This window comes from Apus apus, chromosome 4, assembly GCF_020740795.1.
Source record: "Apus apus isolate bApuApu2 chromosome 4, bApuApu2.pri.cur, whole genome shotgun sequence".
NCBI lineage: Eukaryota > Metazoa > Chordata > Aves > Apodiformes > Apodidae > Apus > Apus apus.
In genome coordinates, this window is record NC_067285.1 from 5,634,521 (window position 1) to 5,657,547 (window position 23,027).

The window sequence follows — 23,027 nt, forward strand, 5'->3', positions numbered from 1 at the left end:
CACAGACCTTCAGCATTCACCTTCTCTATTCTGGGTAAAGGAACTGTCTCCTGAGTGCTGCCTCCTGAAGCAGTGTACACTGTCTTTCCTGGACAAGATGGGATGCTCTGTAAGGCTAGAGTGGTGATGCACAAGGTCATTTCCCCTCTTGCCATATAGCAGCTGTCCAGTATAGTCCCTTTCATTCTGCTCTTTAGGAGCCTTACTAAATAGCAGTTCAAGAAGCTAATACAAGAATCCCACTTCTGGGGAATATGTCAGTGCTGGAGAGAAAGGTTTCAATATTCCTAGTGTCTGTAGGATGTGGGGGCTGACCTTGCTCACAAAGGAAGGAAAGGTAATGAGTTGGACAAAGTCAGCTGGGATTCCTCTCTCCTTATTTAAAGATAGGGCTGGGGGATCTCTGCAGAAGAACTTTTCTTAGATATTCTTAAGCTTCTTACACGAGACTGAACAATTACCACTGTCATTCATAATGGAATCTGGATACTTCAAGTACTATTCAGGACTGGTCTGAAGATGTAACCTCGTTTATTATGCCAGCAGAAAAGAGTAACCAATTACTCTTGTCCTATTGATGTTTGTACTTATTTTCTTGGAGACACTGTTCCTTCTCCTAAGCACAGATAACCTCATATCCAATCCTGTCAGAATATGGACATCCTACTTCAAATACAAGCAGAAGCTGCAATGTGTAACATGCTCCACTGGCAATGTTTTCTGAAAGCTATATTGAAGTGGTATTAAGAACCTAACTCCTTGGTCACTGCTCTCCCACTGACCCTGTTTGCTGATTACTTCTTTGATGTAGTAATGACAACTGTTCATAAACTAGAATTCTCAAGGCAATTCAGTTCTGACATTGACTTTGATCAGAGCAATATTATGCACTGTGTTGGAAAAGGGAATTTACCTTGATTTGCAACCAGTTCATCCCTGCAAAGGCTCATCTTGAATAATGAAACTGAAAAAATTGTTTTCATGATGCTACAATGGGCTCCAGCCTTACAAATTTGGCCACTGATGATGTTATTTACATTAATAGGATAGATTACTACTTAGGTCTTACATATACAAATTGCAAGTTATTAAAAATATACCGTGAAAAGAATGGTTTCTTTTAAAAACAATTCCTTATAAAATTGGGTCAATCAATACACAAAAGTTGAGTGTTTACATGAAATTTACCATCTTGTCTACAAAGACTGTGAGGTAAATGTATCCTAGAGCTTGAAAGGCAGAGAAAATTATGTTCTTCATTTCTAAAAGGCTATTACTCTCTCAAATATGTTGAAACTCCTTCATTCATCCAGGAGATAATTAAAATCAGATGACACAGAAGTAGCTGATATTGTCCCTACAACCAAATACTCTGATTATATGCTTGATTCCAGAATTCTGATTAAATTCTCCCATTTCTTCAGCTGCATTCAACAGTAATCACTACAACTCTATTCAACAGTAATCACTACAACTCTCTTTCAGCCAATAGCACACAAATAGTAATAAAAATCCCAAAACAATAAACAACCAAAACAAACTACATACAAGAAATAAGAGCTCTTGTACAGCACTATATTAACATTCACTCTAGAAGCTGTAGAAATCAAATTGAGAGGTTACCACAAAGTAATTTCTTCAAACCTTGCTTTTTTCCTTGCAAAAAGGAACATCTGGAATCAATAAAGATTTCTATTTTAAAAAATAGAATTAAAAAAAAAAATAATCAATGGCACAATTTAGCCAAAAGTCAAATTTTCAAACTAATGAGAGAAACTAAATTGCAGCTACAAAAATAAAATAACATATTCTATTTCTTCTACTGCTAGTATAGGACTTTCATACTAAAAAATGTTATTTTTTAAATTGTTTTTATTCCCATTAATCTTTCCAACCCAAAAATGAAATAATAAGTTTCATGATCTCTGCTGCCTTCATGCTATTCAACTGATTTTAATTTCTATCAAGCTTGTCTTTCATTCAGTTGATCTCAAATCTACTAGGATCAGGTTGGACCTTTCTATCAGACATGAATCTCCTGAAGTTCAACACAGGGAAGTGCAAAGTCCTGCTCTAGGAAACAAAAAGCCAGACTCTTCTCATGGTACCCAGGAAAGGAAAGAAGAGACAATGGGCACAAACTGCACAAAAATTGCATTTAGAGACAAGAAAAAACATTCTCACTGTGACAGAAAAAACACAGGTTTCCCTTATGGAAGGGGTGTGGTATCTCCATATTCAGAGTCATGGAAAACTCAACAGGACACAGGGCTGAGGAGCCTGCTCCCTCTGACCCTGTTTTGACCATTTCCAGAGGTACCTTCAACCTAAGAAATTTTGTGAATCAAACTATAAGCTGATACAAACCAGACTAACAAGTGATCATTCATTTATTTCTAGCAGCAATAAATTTCAAGCTGCATATATTGGTATTCATGACAATCTTGAGCTTGATCTGCCACTGACTACCAATACTGAGCAGTACCAGCTCCAAGGAGGTTAACAAGGAGGTTAAAATAAACTCTCATCAAGCCACTCTTTCTTTCTTCAGCATAAAGGTGTCAAACCCAGTGTCATGCAGCACCCTCAAATCAATGACAGCAATGCCTCAGCTGAGAAACACAGCTTAAATAGTTCTGACCAATCCAGAACTGACACACTTAAAAACAGTCACTAAATAAAGCTGAGATCAAAACCCTGGGAACTGCAATCTGCTTGCAAAGGTTTTGAGCAGAATATGAGCCTGAAGGGAGTGCTATCACGAGGAATCAATCACTGCCTTTAAGGAAGCAAACAGGGTCAAGAATGTGGAATCTCATTCACACTGAATTTTTGCTGTTTCTAAAGAAAATGGGTTGTGTTACTATTATTTACCCACACTTGCTCATACAAGGACTTCATTACTACAGTCATGTCAGTGTATAAGATATATGATTTTCTTCTTTCTTTTTTTCCTAACCTAAACAACCTATTTTACTGAACACTGAAAGCCAGTCTCTTATTGCAGAATTGCTGCTTTTTCTAAGAATGCCCCAGGAGAGAATCCACTCAGAAATCATCTACCTGGAAAGCAGATCAGAACACAATCCTGTGGGTTTTGCTGCTGTTGCAAAGCTGTGTGTACTTCCATCAGAATGACCTAACTGCTTGTTGAGATGAGATATGCAATAGGTCTGTGGGCACACCCTTCCTCTGGGCAGGTTATGGCTTTGGACATTCCTTTAGCAGTTTAATACTATAAAGAAAATTATAAACTAAAAAATTCCCTATGACTACCCAAGAAATGGGAAAGAGAAGGCAGGTCAAGGGCACCACACACTGAGATCACCAGACTGTGCTCACCTCAACCCCCTCCACCATCACTGCTCACAACACTCATACCCAAACACAGGAACATGAGACCTTTCCGTGGCTGGATGCAGCTCCTGGGCTCAGTGCAGCAATATTTCTGACTGCCAGCTCCATGGTGTCTAGTTACTTTATTTTGTTTAAATACTTACTGCTCTGGTAGGTAACATATGAACATGAGTGAACTCGGTTTCAGCAACAGGTCAAGACTCAAAACTCAAGTTTCTGTTATAAAAAGGTATCAAGAGCAGTCACCCAACTTCAACAGTCTTTCCAGAAAAAGACAGCAGGATGCAGAGCTAGGAGACAGCAGCCTTGAATGAGGCATGCCAGCTCAAAGCTCATTTTCAGCAGCCACTGCAGGTGGAGTTCTGGTCTTAGAATCATAGAATGGGTTCAGGTTGGAAGGGACCTTAAAGATCATATGGCTCAACCTCCTGTTCTGATGTGGTACAAAATTGCTTGGGGCAACTACAGTTTGCAGCTATCTGCAAGTCCCTCTTTGGCTTTACAAAACAGTTTGTGCTCCATACATTGTTCTTACATGTATTACATGCCCTCCTTAGCACAGGTGATATGATAGACATGATAATTTAGGCCAAAAAAAATAATCTGTTCTCTACTAAGGAGAACACACCTTCAAGGCACAAGTTGACTCTCAAAGTGGAAGACAGGTAGTTCACAATATTTTTATTGAGTATGGAAGGTCAGGTCAGACCACCTGGGAGTGTCAGCACTGTCACTCCTGTTACACATCCCTGCACGACCTACTTATAGCACAACACTCACAGCCTCCATTTGAACCTGATATAACAAGAGTTGTGACAGACTGTCTAAGGAGTGCTCCAAGAAAAAACGCTTTGAAGATGAAAATGGGTCTTCACTGAGGCTTCTAAGCAAGAGGTACTATAGTTTGTCAGCTCTGATGCTCCTCACATTTCCACAGCCATGAAAAAAGCCCAAACAGTAAGAGAAAAACACAACCCTTTTTTGATGCTGCATTATGAATTCTGCAACTGAGAAAGGATGACATAGGAGGAGCAGAGGTTAGCATTGTAAGATTATAAAATTCAAATGGTTTCCTTCTCCATTATGAGACTAAAATATGTAGAGATTTGAAGGCTTCAAAACACACAATCTTGTCGGAGACTTTGATATTATAACATCAGGCTTCAAAGAGCTAAGTACCTTTGGCAGCTGCAGAATTGCCTCACTCTAGCACACACTTACCAACAGATAAAAATTACTGCATATCTATCTTTTCATTCTTATCACATAATAAAAAACTTTGTAGTGGGAAGTATAGTCAACTCAGCTATACACCAACATTTTATTAGTTGGTCTGGAAAATGTGGCTCTCAATTTTCTGCTAAATACACTGGGCCATCATTCTGCTTCAATTGAATTTTTTGTGAGCTGCAGTAACATAACTCTGCTTCTAAATCCAGTATCAGCAAAAATTAAAACCCCAGTATGCCTTCTATGGCTGCCCCACTGGCACTGGGACAAAGCACTTTGCTGTGTGACAAGAAGTCTCAGTAAGAGAACTAATATGTGTGCCAGAGCAAAGCAGAGCATGGCTGAGGGCTAATCTGTAAACCCTAGTACATCAGTGTATACATATATTTATTTTAAGCCTTCGTTGACAATATACTTAACCAAGAAGACTGCAATTAATTGTGATAACCAGATCTGAAGAGAGACTACAAAGAGCAATAAATACCTTTTGTTGTAAACATCATACTGTAAAGCTGATAATATATTCACAAACATCTTCTACTGCCTTACCTGTTTCTGGAACTCAAACAAGAAAAAAGGGAGAAAGACCAGCTCAGAATTTCATTCATCTCATTACCCAATTTGTTTGGAGTGTATAATTCTGTACAATCAGACAATTTGAAGTTATTACCTTAGAAAATAAATAAATCAGAAAAACAAAATCCAGAGCTATGAATTGCTGGTACTCCACTGGTTGTTCTCAGAAACAGAGCAGCACAAGGCATCCAAAAATACTGGCCAAACCCCCCCCCAAAAGTTCACAGTGTTCAAGTTATTTCACATATGAAAAGTTTAATTAGACGCTTGACATTAAACACTATGGAGTGTAGTTCCTCAAGACAGAGAAAGGAACCTTTGTAAACATCTGAGTCAATACAACTAGTTACATCAGACATACGAGTTTCCATAACACCACTTAAACATCTGCCAGTTTACAGCACGAGCCAGGAGTAACTGACCAAACCAGCAGACCTAGACTGAGGATCACCCCAAAGCCAGACGGCATGACAAGTGACTGTGCTGTCCTAGGAGCAGACAAGAAACCACAAAAACTCCAAACTGTGCCAATTTTGCCTCTGTTTTCTGCCCACCTGCTCTTCTAAATAAGGGGTCATTGACACCACTGTTCCCTCATTACACACCACTTTTATGCAGACAGAAAAGTCAGGACATTCTACCTACTCCCCTCCACATGCCAGGGCTGCTGTCAGAGCCACCATTTGCTCCTGCCTGTGCCCAGACACAGCAGCTCAGTGGCAGCAGACATCTGAACATGGAAGTATAAGAACCCCTCAGAAGAAAGACCCACATAAAGAAGGATCCCTTCCTTAGTCACAGCCAGCAGTGGATACTGTCAACAGAGAACAGAGGGAACTAGAGAATCATCCTTCTACTGGCAAACTGAAGTGCTCCTAGAGCTACAGGGGCTTCTTGAACCTCACTTGGTGAACAGCATCAAAATTATGTGACAACCTCTCTGAATCCCTTTCTACCGGTTCCACTTTTGAGCACACAGCCTCCCATGAAGGAACCTTAATGATAAAAGCAGTTGAACTGTCTTTGTGAGTTGAACCTTGGTTTAATAGATCTAGTACTTGAAAGCTATTAACTAGGTCTTCTCAAAACTATGCAGGTCAAACACACCTCGTCACGTTTCATTCTTCAGTAGAACATAATGGAGTAAATATTCACTATACAGACAAAGGTCTATAGCAGGGAACAGATACCCCTGAGAACCACACTGTTGTATTTAACCTTGAATAGTGCTTCACTCTGCTGAGAGTCCTGCTATAGCGCTCAGTGAAGTCAAAATCAGGTTCATGATCTTACAGGGGGAAAAAAATAGAGCAATTCTAAAACATAGATAGGACAGCATTTTAAAATAAATAAATAGATAGATAGACAGATGATAGATAGATAGACAGATGATAGATAGATAGACAGATGATAGATAGATAGACAGATGATAGATAGATAGATAGATAGATAGATAGATAGATAGATAGATAGATAGATAGATAGATAGATAGATAGATAGATAAAAAATAAGGCCCTTCATTTAAATGAACTTACAGGAAGAGTGGATACTGGGAAAGCTTTTTCTGCCTTCAGACACCAGATCTGGATCACCTGTGCAGTGCATTTCAGAGTTCATTACTCCATCTGGAAAGCAGCGGTAAAAGAAATCGGGACGCGGTCTACAAAAAACACCACGGATATTAAAAATATAAAAGCTGTAGTAACAAATGAACCTCAAAGTGATTATTACATTTACTGCTTATTACATACAGAGTTTATTCCCTCCTGCCTTAACACAGCGACAGAAATGCTTTGTTTTCCTTGAATAACCAGTTCAAGGTCACATTTTTTACTGGCAGTCTCTCTCAGGGAAGCCTCCAGTGCTGCCTCTGAAAACAACAGGCAGGGTTACTCTTGCTAGAGCAATCAATCTCACACAGCACTTCCCAGTGACAGAGCAAGTAGCAGCCCCAGAAAGCTCCACAAGTCTTAACACATCTAGCCGAGAACAGGACTACAACGTAGGCTATGAGACTGGCACAAAAACCCCACCTAATTACAGAATTACAGAATGTTTGGAGTTGGAAGAGACCTTAAAGATCATCTAGTTCCAACTCCCCTGCATGGGCAGGGACACCTCCCACCAGAACAGGCTGCTCAGAGTCCCATCCAATCCTGCCCTTGAACACTTCCGGGGATGAAGCCCCCACAACATCTCTGGGCAGTGTGTTCCAGTGTCTCACCACCCTCACACTGAAGAATTTCCACCTGATCTCTAACCTAAATCTCTCTTCTTTCACTTTACAACCATTACCCCTTGTCCTCTCAATGCAAGCCCCTGTAAAAGGTCCTTCCCCAGCCTTCCTGTAGCCCTTCAGGTACATAATGGCCTCCCTAGCAGTCCACTTATTGCTTAGCTCCAAGGTTTGTTCTGCCATGAATCTTGATGCCACCTGGAAATACCACACTCAGTAATATGCTTCACACAAAACGTGGACACTGGGGTATAGAGAGACTCAATTGATTCCTATTTAATCAAATTAGTGGCACTGGCACCTAAACTTCCACATGCTGTGACTCTCCCCTTCCGTGCTCTCAGTTTAATGAACTGATTTCAGCTCACACGTGTCCTTTCAAATTCCTCATTTGCCTGGATCCACAACTGGTCAAACAAATAGCAAAACAACAGGGCACACAGATCTCTGCCACAGCTGGATGTCACAGAATGAAGTTGTACAACACCTGCACCAGTGAAAGAACAGCTTCCCAGGGGCCTGTTTTGTTTCTACGTGCTTTGGAGCAGCAGCTATCTTTTTATAAAGATACTTTTTATCTGTCAATCTGTCTTCAATTATCTGAACAGTTAAAGCTACCAAATATAACATGACAAGACTTACCTTCCCACGATTAATTTAATAGTATTTGTGCAGACACCATTCAGAGCTAGAGCCAAGGAAACAGCTACAAAACAGAATGAACAAACAGAAAAATAATGATAACGTAAATACCAAGCTATTTATTTGCAGCATTGCAGCATTTGATTTACAGACTGAAACTTTTACTGGACTGGAAACTGAATGATCTTTGCAGCCAACTGTATTTCTTACTAGCCAGACCAAAGACAGACCCCAGAGCATCATAGTAATCACTTCACTTGCTTTGTTCTGCTTGTACCCCTGAGAAATCTTACTTTTCTTATGCAAAGCCAATTTTCCTATCATGCCATTTGCACAGGCATAAATCATCAGATGGAAACAATTATTAGAGAATCAAATACTGAGCTTAGCAGTTTTTCAATTTACCAGATGAAAATCTTACACTCTTTGGGTCAAGAATTCCTGCATAGACCTAGACACGAGACACATATTTACATGTATGTGTGTGTTTATGTATGTATGTGTGTGCATATTTATATGATGCAATTAAACAGTCCACTTTCAGGTTAAAGAATTGCCTTTTGTCTAAAACTAGAATTGGATTATTTTTTTTAATTTTACTTTTGAAAGGATCTGGATGTTCTGACTAAAAATCTTGAAATTTCCCCCCCACATGTGTTCCCAGGATTAACCAATTTTCTTAATAGAACTGGAGTAATAAACAGGAACTGTCATACTAGTTATGACTGAATAATCTTTTTTATTTGTACTCATCTGCTGAGTCCCTAGGCTGTCCAAAGAACCTCATCTAAAGTCTGTGGAGATCTCTGCCTTGATTTCAGTGGCACTTGGATCCAGTGTATACACTCCATTCAGATTATAACTGATTAATAATGCAGTTCACATTGTAGTTTCCTCTTACCAACACAAGAGCCACTGAAGTTTATTTCTCATCAGAAAAAAAAGTATCAGGCAAATGTCTGATTTCCAGCCAGACAGTTACAGTCGCATCACTTTTGATGATGACAGCTACACGAGATATTTTCTCCTTGGACTGCTGCCCCAGATGCTGCACTTCAGCAGCACTCGCCCTGTGTCCATAAAACCTTTGCCTGAGGATATTATGGATCATAAAAATGAGCCAAAACACAACTACCATCTCTTCACACTTGGGTGAGAACAGCTGGAGAAAGAACAAGCTATGGGAACCCCACCTTGCCTAAAAAAAATGTTCAAAGGCCAATACATAGTACCATTTACATCCTACCTAGCTAGAGCAAGGCTGAGCACTGCTTTAGCCTTCCAATCTAATGATCAGTTAATTAAAGTATGAATTAGCCAGTAAAAGACAATTCCAGAATTAGGCATATTTCAAACATCCTGCCAACAAAAACATCTGCAGTTCTTGGTGCTTTAAAGTACCCTCTGCCACTGAGAGTGCTTGGGGCAGTTTAGGTCTCTGGCAATATCTGTGTAAAAAGGATCTGAGCATCTATCTAAAAGACTTCAAGATATAGGCACAGGCAGAATTAGCTGAAGTAGTTTAAGACTTACCATCCCCACTGTCTATCTGCTGCTCTGCTCAAACTTTCTGCCTACAACTGCAATTAGAACTCACCGACAGTACAGCCACAGCAGTTCACAGTCCAGAATTAAATGCACATCTAACTCCACTGGCAGTTCAAGATGAAACACCAGCTTGTGATTAGAAAAGCTGAGCCATGAGCACGATTTTGCAATGAGGATCAGTAAACTCCAGAAGGTCAGAGAAAACAATGAGAGGGGTAATTTCCTACACCAAGCAGCTGAGTCTCACAGAGCTTTCCAGTCAATCCCTTAATTTAGAATAGCTAAATGTATAAATCAGAGGCAAGTAACAGATCTGCTGTGAGAGAAAACCAGACATCTGAACAGTCTCTAAGGTGATCTTGTCTGTGTGTACATTTAGAAGCACACATGAAAACACAGGTTTTGCGAGATGGCTTGAAAAATTTAACTGCACTAAAAACTACCTTAATGGACTGTAAATGAGACAAATTTTCTTCAAGGCTTAGAGTGCAATTGGAATCAATCTCCGAGAGCTATCACACATTTTTCCAACTTTGAAGTATGACATACATTACCTAAGAAAGCCTCTTTAATTTCAGTCTTGTCTGTTCGGCGGATTATTTTCACCACAAAAATGACTGCTAGTGGCGTGAGGAATGAAATTGCCTGGAAAAGATAACAAATTTCATGTGTGAGAGAGTAAATTCCTTTCCAGTCCAGCTGATTTATAATTAGTTCCAGTTATCTCCACTTAAACTGGAAGGCTGACTGATCTTTATCAAACTCCTGACCTTAAGCAAAGTGGAAAGATTTGTCTTTGAAACTACAGGGCAATGGGTGCATTAAAATTGTAACATAACTGTGGGTTATAATTGATTTGTAATTGCCTGGAACTGCACTTAAAATGTCAGTTTCATAAATGAAAAAGCAAGAATCTATAAAGTCCACACAATTCAAACACTGATCCACCCGTGCCTGTACATTTTTTCCACCCTAAGCATTGCTCTAGAAGGCAACCCATCCAGGCTGTGCTCCCTATTCAACATAACAGTCTCCAGCACAAAGTTCCTGACATTTTAAAATGCTCTTTATTTTACTTTCTGTTTTCCTTTTTCACTCGCATTCTTGGAAGCTTTGAGAAGATCATGTCTTATTGTTACTTTTCATTTACAAGCACTTGGATGCGGAGCCAACTGCTTGATTTTGTTCAACACCAGGAAAGCAACACCTGAATATCTGCAAGTATACTCACTAGTTAAGCAGAAAGATACTATTTTATCATCAGTGCTTGTAGGATGGGATTATTTCTACTAGGAACCTGAAATAGCATCTGCACATCAATGCACACACTTGACTTCCAAGAACAGCATCTCCATTATCATGGGGACTATGGTTGATGATTCACTGAAAATGTGCCAGTTATCCCAAAAGCATCCTACTTTGTTCAATGTCTGTGCTGCAGTCTGTCCTCCCAGAGAGGGTATTTACTGTCTTTCTCCAGAGAGATGTATCAGTTTCTCTGAAGCACAATAGCAAGCAGTTTTTAATCAGTAGCTTGCCATGAAAATTATTATTTTGTTCCCAGCTGGTCCACCCATCATCTCTTCTGTCCCAGACTTTCAACTGGAGAGGCAAAAGGCAACTCGTAGGCAAAGTAGTCCATTTATGCTTCTTTCTGGTTCCAGACTAAGTTAACCAGTTTGCTCGTGGAATCTACAAACCTCTCCACAATTGCATTTGTTCAAAAATAAATCAAGGTATTTCAAAAGCATTTATTCTCTTGAAGAGAAGTGAAAAATACTGGGCATTTTTTGCTTGTTCATTTTTTAAACAAGGAAAAAAATAAGCTGTATATATGGCAGGAAGAGTGGCAGGGCTTAAGTAAAATCTTAAGATGCTATCTTAACCTAGGGTGAAGAGTGCCTTACTTCTTAAAGAGCCCCACTGAAATTAAAAACAGAGACAGGACACACAGGTTATGCCAAAAGATGTGTGACTCTCTTCTTTTTGTAATATACATCAGTCCCAGTCCTCATTTTATGCTTTTAGAATGCCTGAAGAGGGAACAACTTGATAATGCACTGTATTCCTTATTTTGGTAGTGCATCTTAGACCATATTCCCCCTCACCTGCATTTGCAAAATATTATTTAACTCAGTCAGCCATGCAGATTAAAACACAGCCTGGACTCTGCTCCCCTTCCTTACATTTAGAAAGGCAGACACCAGGTTTTGTGCAAAAAGATGCACCATTTCCACTTAAAAGTTCTGTTTACAGTGTGTGGAACTGCATTCCATTGTTGAAGAACATACAGAAATATAGCCAGGCTGACAGGCTTAGAGTGATGGTTTGATGGGGATAGAAATCTTTTGAACAAGCAGGAGCAGCAGAAAATACCAACAAAGAATAGAATTCAAGTAGCAGCTTGCTTCACACAGCTGACAATCAATCTTCAGAAATCCAGTAGAACTGCAGATTTCCTCATATTTCACAAGCATACAGATTTTTGAGAGGGCTGAAGAACTACTGGTGTTTGCAGCACTTTGCTGTTTCTTACACAAAAACATTACCTGGAAGGTATTTTTTTTTACTTTGCAGTAAAATGCACATATAAAGAAAGTTTGGGTTGTTAAAAACTCCTTTCTCTTTATTTTGCAAAAAGATTCTGCATGGGTCTAACAAACAGTACTCTCTCCAAATGCATCTCAGTAATGTTTTCCTTTCCAGCAGTGACATATTCCAACAGTGCCTTGCTTTTGTGAAACATGAACAAAACCTCTCTCATTCATTATTCATCCTGGCAAGCCAGATATATGCTAAACTTACAGGGACTCTCACATACTACCACGCACTCAAGAGAAGCTGACAGCACCTTACACCTGCCAAGACAAGGAATATCTACTGAGAGAGAGACAGAACAAGGCTCAGGCCTTTCCAGTCCTTGGGGTGTTGTCTGATTTCACAGAATCACAGAATGTTAGGGGTTGGAAGTGACCTCTGGAGGTCATCGAGTCCAGCTCCCCTGATAGAGCAGGATCCCCTTGAGCAGATGACACAGGAACACGTGCAGGTGGGTTTTGAATGACTCCAGGGATGCAGACTCCACAACCTCCCTGGGCAGCCTGTTCCAGTGCTCTGGTACCCTCAGAGTAAGGAAGTATTTTCTTATACTTAGGTTAAACATTTTGTGTACCAGTTTGTGACCGTTATCCCTTGTTCTGTCACTGGACACCACTGAGAAGAGTCTGATTCCGTCTTCCTGACATCTTCCCTGTAGATATTCATAAGCATTAATGAGAACCTCTCTCAGCCTCCTTTTCTCTAAGCTGAACAGTCCCAGCTCTCTCTGCCTTTCCTCATATGGTAGATGCTCCAGACCCTTAATCCATACTGGACTCATTCCAGTAGTTCCTTGTCCTTCGTGAACTGAGGAGCCCAGAACTGCACTCAGTGCTCCAGGTGAGGCCTCACCAGGGCAGAGAAGAGGGGGAGGAGAACCTCCCTCAACCTGCTGGACACAGTCTTCTTAATGCGCCCCAGGATGGCTCTCCAGGTTGTGAGGGCACATTGTTGGCTCATGGTCAGCCTGTTGTCCACCAGGACTCCCAGGTCTTTTTCCCCACAGCTACTCAGCAGGCCAATCCCTAACCTGTTCTGCTTCCTGGGGTTCTTCATCCCAGATGCTCTTGTTGAACTTCATTAGGTTTCTCCCTGCCCAGCTCTCCAGCCTGGATCCATCTAGATCTGAGCTTGGAGTATTCACAACATTTCTCTTGAATTCAAATCTCTCAGTATACAAAATAACCCAGCAGTGGGTACTAGTGGTCTACCTTACTGCACCCTTATAGTTTTATATGTAGATTATCACAATTGTTACTCATTGCTAGAGAAGGTTATCAATACCATGAGTTTTGACAATCAGACAAACCATCAAGATCAACCAGCCAGTCTGTAAATCAACAGACCAAGCTGTTGATCAGTCAACCTGAGCTGTGCTGGGGACAGCCCAAAGAACAGTGACAGCAGAGCAGCTCTATGATATATTTAGTACTCTTTTTTGGCAGAAGCTAAAACAAAGGTTTTGTCTATATGTAAAAAAAGAGAAAGGAAGAAAAAAAAAAAAAAGAACTTGGAAGTAAATATCTCAGTGCTTAACACACCTAAACCAAACTGGATTTCAAACCTTAAGCACTAAACATAAGAAGAGCATGGCAAGGTTTTGTCAGGTCACACAACCAGCCAATTCAGAAAGCTTCTCTAATAATTTCTCTATAATCCCTTTATATCAACACTGAATCTTGAAATCCCCACGATTTCCTACATTCTGTCATCTTGTACCTCCCTGGTTTGGAAAACAATCGTTATTAGATTTACAGGCACATCCTATAATTATGAAAGGTCTCCTACTGCTTAGCAAATGAAAGTGTACTTATTTTATAGCCATCAAATGACCAATAAACCTTTAGTACTTACAAACATAAGACGTGTAGGTACGTTGTCTGATTGCACCAAAGGATTCTTATACAGCCAGATCTCTTCTGGCTGGATAACCCGCTGGAATGGATCCAAAAATTCTGTAAAACTGAAAATAACAATTAAAGGGACAACTTATTTCACTATTTCAAATTACCCAGAAGAGTTCTGCTGATTTAAAACTTGTCCCAAAGCTCATTATGATATAGCATGCATTAATTATCCTTATAATACACTGCTATCCCACCTCACTGCTTTTCAGTAATACAACCTTCATAAATGTACCATTAGAAAAAGGATTTTTTAAATCTGTATTCTACAACTTTATAAAAGTTACATAAACTCTGCTATGGAGAATATAGTGTCACTTCAGTTTTTTGTGGGAGAAGTGTGCAAAGCATATTGTGAGATTAGAAAAGTCATGCAGCAGACGTTTTATACTGAAGAAATTATACACCAGCTATCCAATACAGAATGTGTCTTTCAAATGGCAAGGTTCAGAGTTTGAAGTATGACAGTTGTATTTGCAGGATCACAAAGCAGGAAGAAAGAAGCAGCCCAGACAATTCCTTCTCCTGATAGAAAGAGCAGATAACCTTAGAGAATATCTCCTAGAACAGGATGAGCCTGTAGAAACACTTTTTTTCTATTTTTCAGTCTGGTGGGAGCTAGAAGCAACTAACTAGTGGTTGAAATGGTTCTGTTGCCAAGTAAAGTCACAGGTCTGGGTATGACATCCAACATGTGTCACTTGGGAGAACTGAATAGTAAAGTTCACAGCTACACCACCCAGGAATTAACATCTGTTATGAAGATGTCTACAGGATCCATGGCTAGGAGGTAGTTCACTGCTGTCATCTAAACATAAACAAAGAGATAAGCACATGCATGTCTGGGCATACAAGAAGTCAAAGAAGCTAGCTGAGTGTCAATGACTACATTTTTCAGCCAGTCAGATCTCATATGACATATTCCCTCAGGTATCTTCTGGCCTGGTGACTGTTTCCAGGCAGCTCTCAAAGCTCTGGGACTGATGGTTACACCAAGGAATGTCTGGAAGCAGAGACACATTCTTTGACATATCCAGGCCTTGAAGCATTTCTACTAACTGCAAAAAAACAAACAATACCCAAACATTTATGCTTCAAGGTGATCACAGTCTATCCGTGCATCAGTACACTTCTGGAAAACACATCAGATTAGATCAGAGATTTAAGTAATTTGACATTAAGATATTTGACATAAGGAGCAAATGCCAACAGAGTTAAAGGTTTGGGGCTATTGTTCTTTTGTTTCCTGTGTCCTTGTAAAGTTAGAAAACAAAGATTAAAGTATATTTGCTTAGATCTGAGAAATTAAACAAAACTTGATTCATAGTTCTCACAGGAATCAAACTGTGACACTGCAAAGGTGTGCTAAGATTTTACTCCTTTAAGAGCAAAATATCACATGCTAAAGAGATGACCCTACAATAACATAAATACATAAAAATATATATAACATAAATGGTATCTGATTCCAGTTGAGTGGTTTTCTGATTACTATACACTCACTAGTTCAGTACTCCTGTAAAGAAAGACTCATTGAAATAAATCTATCAATGATAGTCATAATTATTATTGTATTTAACAACTACAGTTCTTATCCACTACCTATTAAATCTGAGTATGTATCAATTTCTCCCTCTTACTTGTGTTCTGAATGTCTTCCAAGAACTGTGTTCAAATACACTGAAACATAATTCAAAAAAAGAATTGCTGAAACTGGGGCAAATAATTTCAAAATTGCTACTGAAAGAGAAAAAAAATAGATGCAGAAGAAGGTAGATCTTGTCTGTGTGATCAACACAGAAACACAAAGCAAACAGTTAAAGGCAAGTGACTGTATAAAAAGAAGCAGCTTTTTTTAATCTTCAGAAAGAGCTCAGCTGCTAATTAAATTTTTATGCCAAGACTCATAAGAGAACAATTCTCTTCTTTTTCTGAAGCATCACTGATGGGCGACTGGCTACGAGAACTCACTAGCTTGAAGGCAATTCCCTTTGTGTTCTATTAAACAATCACGAGGACACACAGGTTTCTAAGCTGCCTGACACTTAGTGATTTATGTTCCTACATTCTAACCAAAAGTACAGTCTATCACTATTCATGAGCCAGCACAAGCTTGTTGAAACTACCAGATGTTATTAGAAATCCTTGGATAAAGAAAACTGGTTTCTAGACATTTTTCTCTTAAGGCTGAAAATTCAGGCTGGATCACAGAATGTCCCCTGGTGGCAGGTGGGCAACTTAGGAAGCTCACTTTGTATTAGGACATGAAAATTTAGTATTCACCAAACTAGGTCTCAAATCTAACAGTAAAAGCTTTGATGGTGTACCTGCAGGGTTTGGTTGTGCAACCAGTTGTCCTGATGCTGAAACTGCACAGTTGTGAACAGCATCAGTCATGCTGAAGTTGGCAGGGTTCTGCATAGGTTAGCCTAATTGGAAGGAAAAGCCATAAAGCAGAACATACCATAGGGCACAACATCTCTGGAGATAAGAAAATCATATTCTGAAAGTCAGAATCGTCTTTAGAGGTTTCCAACAAGTGACCTGGGCTAGACAGAAAGAGCCCAGTGTTTCCACTGGCTGGGCACGTTGTGCTGAGCACTGCTTGTTCACATCACCCTTGCTCATCTTTAAATGCAGGATTTCAACTATCCATTCTGAAAAAAACTAATAGTGGGAAAAGCATTCGTGTCATGCTATTTGATACACCTGAAGAGAATAACTTAATTCTCATGCCAGGAGAAAACCTCGTCTTGTTTATCCCCCTCAGGTAATATTAAGGAACAAAAAATAGGTAAATTTTTTAGTGGTTATTTTAGGAACTCGTGCAAAGATGGAAAAAAAATATGAAAGGCTTGAAATTGTCTGTGCCTGAAATGCAAAATTACCAGTACTGAAACAGACAGGATAGTGATGAGGTGAGATAAGAAACAGTGCCTGTGGTTTGTCACTGTCATTCTGCTCAGCACAGAGCTGGAGCTCAGATTCTGAAAGTCTCCTGTCTGTGCACAGCAGCACGATGAGAAAGCTTTGTGTTAGCTTGGAGGTTCCCATCAGGAAGGATATCTGAGCCATTTGATTTCTCAAGTCACTTGGGCAATCCAGAGCTCCTCAGCCATCAAAAAGGGAACAACGCGTTGGGGTACAAAAAATATGACAAAGACCCAATCATTAATGACGACCTGCAGTTTCACTATGGACAAACTGCTCATGAATTAAAAACATAACTTCAATAATATAAACTCTAGTTTAGATAGAAATAAAGGTTTTTCCCTATAGTTAAGGCACAACACTGGGTATCACAAGATCTGATTGATTCCTGCCACTCTTTTACACGGCAAGGTAGGACAATTCATTCCAGCAAGAAGTGTCAGTATCAGTATCAAAACAAGACTCCAGTGCTGCAGTTGGCTCATTAAGTGCACTAGTATTTACATATGCCAAGTATGCACTGACAAGCATTCAAGTAGGAAAGCAACAGCTCTAACTTCTCCATGGAAATCAAGAGTTAAATTCTAACACACGTTAGAATGGGTTTTGCAAGAGCTATTGATTGCATAAGATGTATGTACCTGAGAAAAGGAATTAATGTTTCAATGTCTCTTCATAGACTTTGATGGAAATGTGTTATTATAACCATCATCTTGTAACTGCACTAAAACTAATTCATTAAGTAATTTACATTCCCAGTAAGAGACACAGAAGTAGCTGTATTGATAAATTATCTCTACCTGTAATAGCTAACAACTTTTATTTCCCAATACAATGCCAAGCAGTGTATACACCTACCACTTCTAATTAACAATCTGTAATCCTAATACAGACCGTTATTGCATTTGAGTGTCCTGCAGTAGACAGGGTAGTTAATATTCACCAGGAACACCCTACATGGATACTTCAGAAGCTGTTTTTATTGCTACAGAAATGAGAAGATCTGATGCCTCTCTTCATTTGCAGTAGCCTGCTGTTTGTAGGCAAGTATTTATGAAGACAAAGTACTGGCAGAAAATAAATGGTAAGAAAAACGTTGCAAGAGGCTCCTTCAGTGCCTAACACAGCTCTGGGAACAGTGCAAGCTGACAGCATTTATTGAATTCTGTAGTTTTGAGAAGCTGGAAACAAAGCCTTCAGACCACATCCTGATGACATCTGATATTCTAATCTGAATATACAGAGTTTTTCCCAGTATTAATTTTGTGTGTGCACTTTTATGTAGGGAGGAGCCAAAAGTAATTGGAATTAAATCCCAGGACTAGAAGGCCACAGGGCAGGGGCAATAGCTTGGGTTTTTTATTTAATATCACTGGCAAGTAGATAACTGGTTCTCAAGTGTAGGTTGGCTTCAGGTATTTCTGAATATTCCAATTTAGCTAGCAACTGCACTGTTACATTTAACTAGCACATGTTCCCACATTAGCCCTTCAGATATATGAGATATCATTTTGATTAAGAAGCAATTGAAAATAAATTCTGATGCATTTTAAAAATACACACATTGCCACAGTGGTCTTATTTCCCAGAAGTGCTGAAAAAGCAGTTTCCTGTGTTTTTCTTCATTCTTACTAGCAGGCTTCCCAGAGTTGCCTCACATAACCACTGATTTAACAGGGATATCAGGATATGACTTCTCCTCCTTGCAGCTGGCAATGCACCCCAGTCAGGGTGAGCTGTATTATTGCTGGGCCAACAAAGCCAACCGTGATGTAAGACAGGTTGTTCAGCCAGAATGTGTCTAACCAGATGATGGAGCCTGTGCCAGTCAGTGTCTCTGAATTATTATTGAGCCACTGGACCTCTCTCTGATATAACATCAAGGGCTGTAGTTATAAAGGCTTCCCCAGTTGTGCCTGAGATGAGGCTCAAATCTGCCACAGCACGTAACTTCAGCCACATGTAGCCACACTGATTTTATATATATTATATATATGTGGATAGAAACAGGTTAAAACCAAACACAACCCCTCATTCTTCCTTGTTTGGTACAAATTCAAGAGAGAATATGAATTAAATGAATCCATAAGGAGGCAACAGTTGGGGAGTCTGGGCTCAGTTAACAGCTCAGGTCTTGAACTAACAACAATATAGATGCACAGAAGTCCTGCACCTTATGAATTAATTTATGTGATATGTAAATGTTCTTAGAAAACCCAATATGAAGCAGTGAACCAACAATCTTTTCAGAATGCTGAAAAAGAGAGAGTAACCTGTAGCTTTAGAGCCTAATATTAGTTTCTTCAGTAACTACGTTATGTATCTACTGCTTTTCTCCATCCCTGGCACTTGAACTCTCTCTGGGTAAACTATTTCCTTCCTGTGATATTATTTCAGTTGTACCAAACCTAAGAGGAAAGGGAAAGTATTATCTGAACATGCATGAACAGCACAAGAACAAGCAATTAATGTAGCCAGCCAGTTGTTCTTGTGTGCCTGAGAGAATCCCAAAACTTCCAACCCAGAGATTCTCCTTGCTCCTGGGCTGAGGACTTTAAATGCAAAGAGCACTAGATACCACTGAGTATCATTATTGCCAGTATAAAGTGATTCCATATAGAAAACTCCCATTCAGTGGGAATAAAAATGGGTATCCAGGCATTACACTACTTAACTAGCTCAGATACAACCTTTTCACCATCATTTCTTTCTTACAGAAGTGGAATATTTGGAAATGAGCAATGAGAAAGGAAGAAAGAGGGAGCAGTTGGTCATGCTGCATTGCAGCTTTGAACAGAAGAGCAGGAGACAAGTGTGGCTATACTGAAACAGATAAAAAACACTGCAAAAAGACTCAGATTGAAATATCTGGGTTTGGTTTACATTTTTACAACTTTCTTTAACCTGCTATTGACAGCAATTTTTTGCATCTTTTGCTTTCTGCTCAGCAGAAAATAAAATAAACCATTCTGAAATAGAAACATCTTTATTTTGGCATTTAGCTGCTCCTGAGGTGAAAAAGCAGTTGAGTTCCTGTGATCCCTGCTCACATGGAGCAGTGAAGCCCAAGGCAAGTAGGTCAGCACTGCTATTTATTATGTCAATGCACAATACTTAAGGCAATCCAGTACAGCTGCAGTACTGAAACTGAGCTAATCAACAGAAACAGGAGATACCAACACAGTGAAAACTACTGGCTACTGTTTACATTGCATTATCTCTAATTTTATTTAATAAAATGCATAATTTATGGTAGTAATTGTTGCCTCTGTGCTCTATTTCTATTAAATATCCCCTATGATATAAGCTATTTCATGAAAGCCATTTTAATGTGTGTGTGTGTTTGGGGAGGAAGGAGTAGAGAGAAAAGAAGTCAGCAGTATATGAACATTTATGCAGCCATTACAAGTTTCCAAGCTGTTGTACATTATTCTTAAGTGAAAAACAGAATTCATAATACAGGCTTAAATCACCTAAGCAAAAACCAACTGAAACACACTACACATGGTCAGAATTTTGCTTGCGATGTTTTTGAATGTTTGATTTTATTACATCTCAAACTGTTTTCAGCCAAACAAATCTCAACAGTTCCTTGAACAACTATCCTAGCTTCCTAGAAATTTGATAGAGCTTTGTAGTCTGATGAAGTTTCTTTTGCTTTCCTACCTGTGTTCCAGACTCTTGTTGACTATAGGCTGGGACCTGAAATGAGCACAGGGGTTAAAGTCACAAAGATGAGGAGTTTCTCTTTGTGACCAAAGCTTTTCCCTCTCAGTTATTTCTGTCCCTCTATCCCTCTGTCTCCAGAAGTCCCTTTGTAGCTCACTGTTACTTCAGTGCTTCTCACTCCTGTCCCTCCTGTGATAGTTCTTTAAGATCTTGCCTGGACCAAGGTCTGATCAGTTGGAAGTGACAGCTGGGCCCTTGCAGCTTGTTCAGGAGCAATCTCTGAAACACACTAGTTTGTTCCTCCAATGCTGCAGGATTTCATCTCTGTTCTGCCCTCTGTCCCCCCAGCCAAATCCCTCCAAAAGCCCCGTATCAAAAACCTACCACTTCTACACAAGACTTTTTCTTTCTCACTCACCCAGCTTTTCCCCAAAACCTGAATGTTAATATGAACACAACTTGATAATTTGCTGCCAAGTTATTTTCAGTCTAGACTATGTTTAATATATATGTTCATGGTTTGTGTCCCATTCCCTGTGCACCACTGTTCTCTTTAAACATCTGATGGATAAACAGAGATATGACATTGAAAGGGGACCTGTAGGGCAGTCAAGTTTGTCCCCACATCATGCTGTACCTGGAAGGTACAGGCTGAAAAAAAGTAAGAAGTAGAATCAAACAAAGTGTCCACAATTAGAGCTAAATGGCACAACACATTCTCAGACCATTTTTATGGCCCAAAAACCCAGGAGCTGGTAAGGAAGCAAGAGAGGGGAAAAATACTATGGACCAATCTAGAAGGCTAGATCAAAAGTTTATGTGGAATTAAAACATGAATCTTTGGTCAAGCAGGAACAAATCATTTTAACCCAAACTGAAAAGAGATACTTAATTTGGGCATCTATTAAGCTCATTTTAGTAAAAAATGCATTTGAAATGCAAATTTTAAAATAAAACACTTCAGTATCCATAAAGAGACACTTTTTTGGCCAAGTTATTTGCTAAATGTAATACAAATTTACCAGTTATTTTGTTCCAGTTTTCCCTTCACAGATGCTGCATGCAATGACTTCATTATTCTCTGGGGAAAAATAAGAAACCTGCCTAATGATATTCACAATCAAATCCAACTATATCAAATCCACTCAATCCAAAAGCAGTTGTGTGAATAACTGCATGTTCCGGAGCATTAATAACGTTGGGGGTTTTGGTTTGTTTTTTTGTTTGGTTGGGTTTTTCTAAAGATGCATTTATGGGGATTGGAACATCACTTTTAGTATTTTGTGTAGCTCGCCAAAGTCCAGTAGCAATAGTTACACTCCTGTAAATCACCTTGGACACTGGATGAATGAAATTATTAATGGCCTCTCCGCAGGCCATGAGAGCACAGGCAGGCTATTAGATCTGTTCTCCCATTAGTGAAAATTGGCAGCTAATGAAAATATAACACTTTATATCAAATGATACTCCCCCTCTGTTGTTTTCAATTTGCAAGGCCTCACAACACTTGGCAGGGTGCCACAAATCCTTCCAAATGGAAGGATTTCTGAGCAGACATTTCCACTTCCGTTATAAATTCTAAAGTGAAAAGTAAAACTTTTCACTCAAAGTAGAGTAAAATGTTGAACCACAAGAGTGCAGGGTGAAACATTTCACCCTAATTTAGGTTCTCATTTTCCCCACAATCTCATTAATGCGGAATATTTAGAATATGGTGCCTGGCATGGCACTGCCCTCCAGCCAGAGGGATCACCAGCTTCTGATCAGCCTTTGGTGAAGTATTCTGCAAGTAACTGAACTGGTAACAGCATCTTCTTTTCTGCCCATCAACATGAGCCAAAAATCTCTTACACTAAGTTTTGCCCTAATGTCTCTCAACTGTTCCCCCACACCCTCTCAGGCAGTATAGACCTCTGTCCACTAAGCTGATTTCATGCCAGCTTACAAGGCCACCTACCCTGTCTCCACATAGCCATGCAGCAAAGCCAACCTTTATGTATAATACTCCCAAGATACTTCAGTTCAACTTGTTTTTAAAAAATTCCATTTGTGGAGATTCTATATATGTCTCAGGCAACCTATCACAGCACTCAGATGTCTTTATAATTAATTGCATTTTCCCACATTCAGCCTAAGTTTCTCTTGCTACAAGTTAAGAATCATTTCTTCCTGTACAATTCCCAAAGGACTTGAAGAGCAGTTTGCCTCCCTCATCCATCTTTACAGCAGCTGCTTACGTGTGAAGATTGCTGCCATGTCTCCTCACATTTCTAGATTAAACAGTTCAAATATTTCTACCTTTTCTCATAAGAGGGATTTTCTGTACCCCGTACCA

General features: G+C 39.5%; 1 protein-coding gene across 1 annotated transcript in view; it reads right to left on the reverse strand.

Moving 5' to 3' along the window:
- Positions 1 to 23,027, reverse strand: part of PLPP4 (phospholipid phosphatase 4) — a 47,944-nt gene that overhangs the window by 17,469 nt on the left and 7,448 nt on the right. Inside the window, exons 2-5 of the mRNA XM_051618896.1 lie at positions 14,043 to 14,151; positions 10,145 to 10,235; positions 8,043 to 8,106; positions 6,700 to 6,824 (exon numbers count right to left, since the gene is read on the reverse strand). Of these exons, the coding sequence (XP_051474856.1) occupies positions 6,700 to 6,824; positions 8,043 to 8,106; positions 10,145 to 10,235; positions 14,043 to 14,151 (389 nt within the window). The remainder of the gene's footprint in view (positions 1 to 6,699; positions 6,825 to 8,042; positions 8,107 to 10,144; positions 10,236 to 14,042; positions 14,152 to 23,027) is intronic.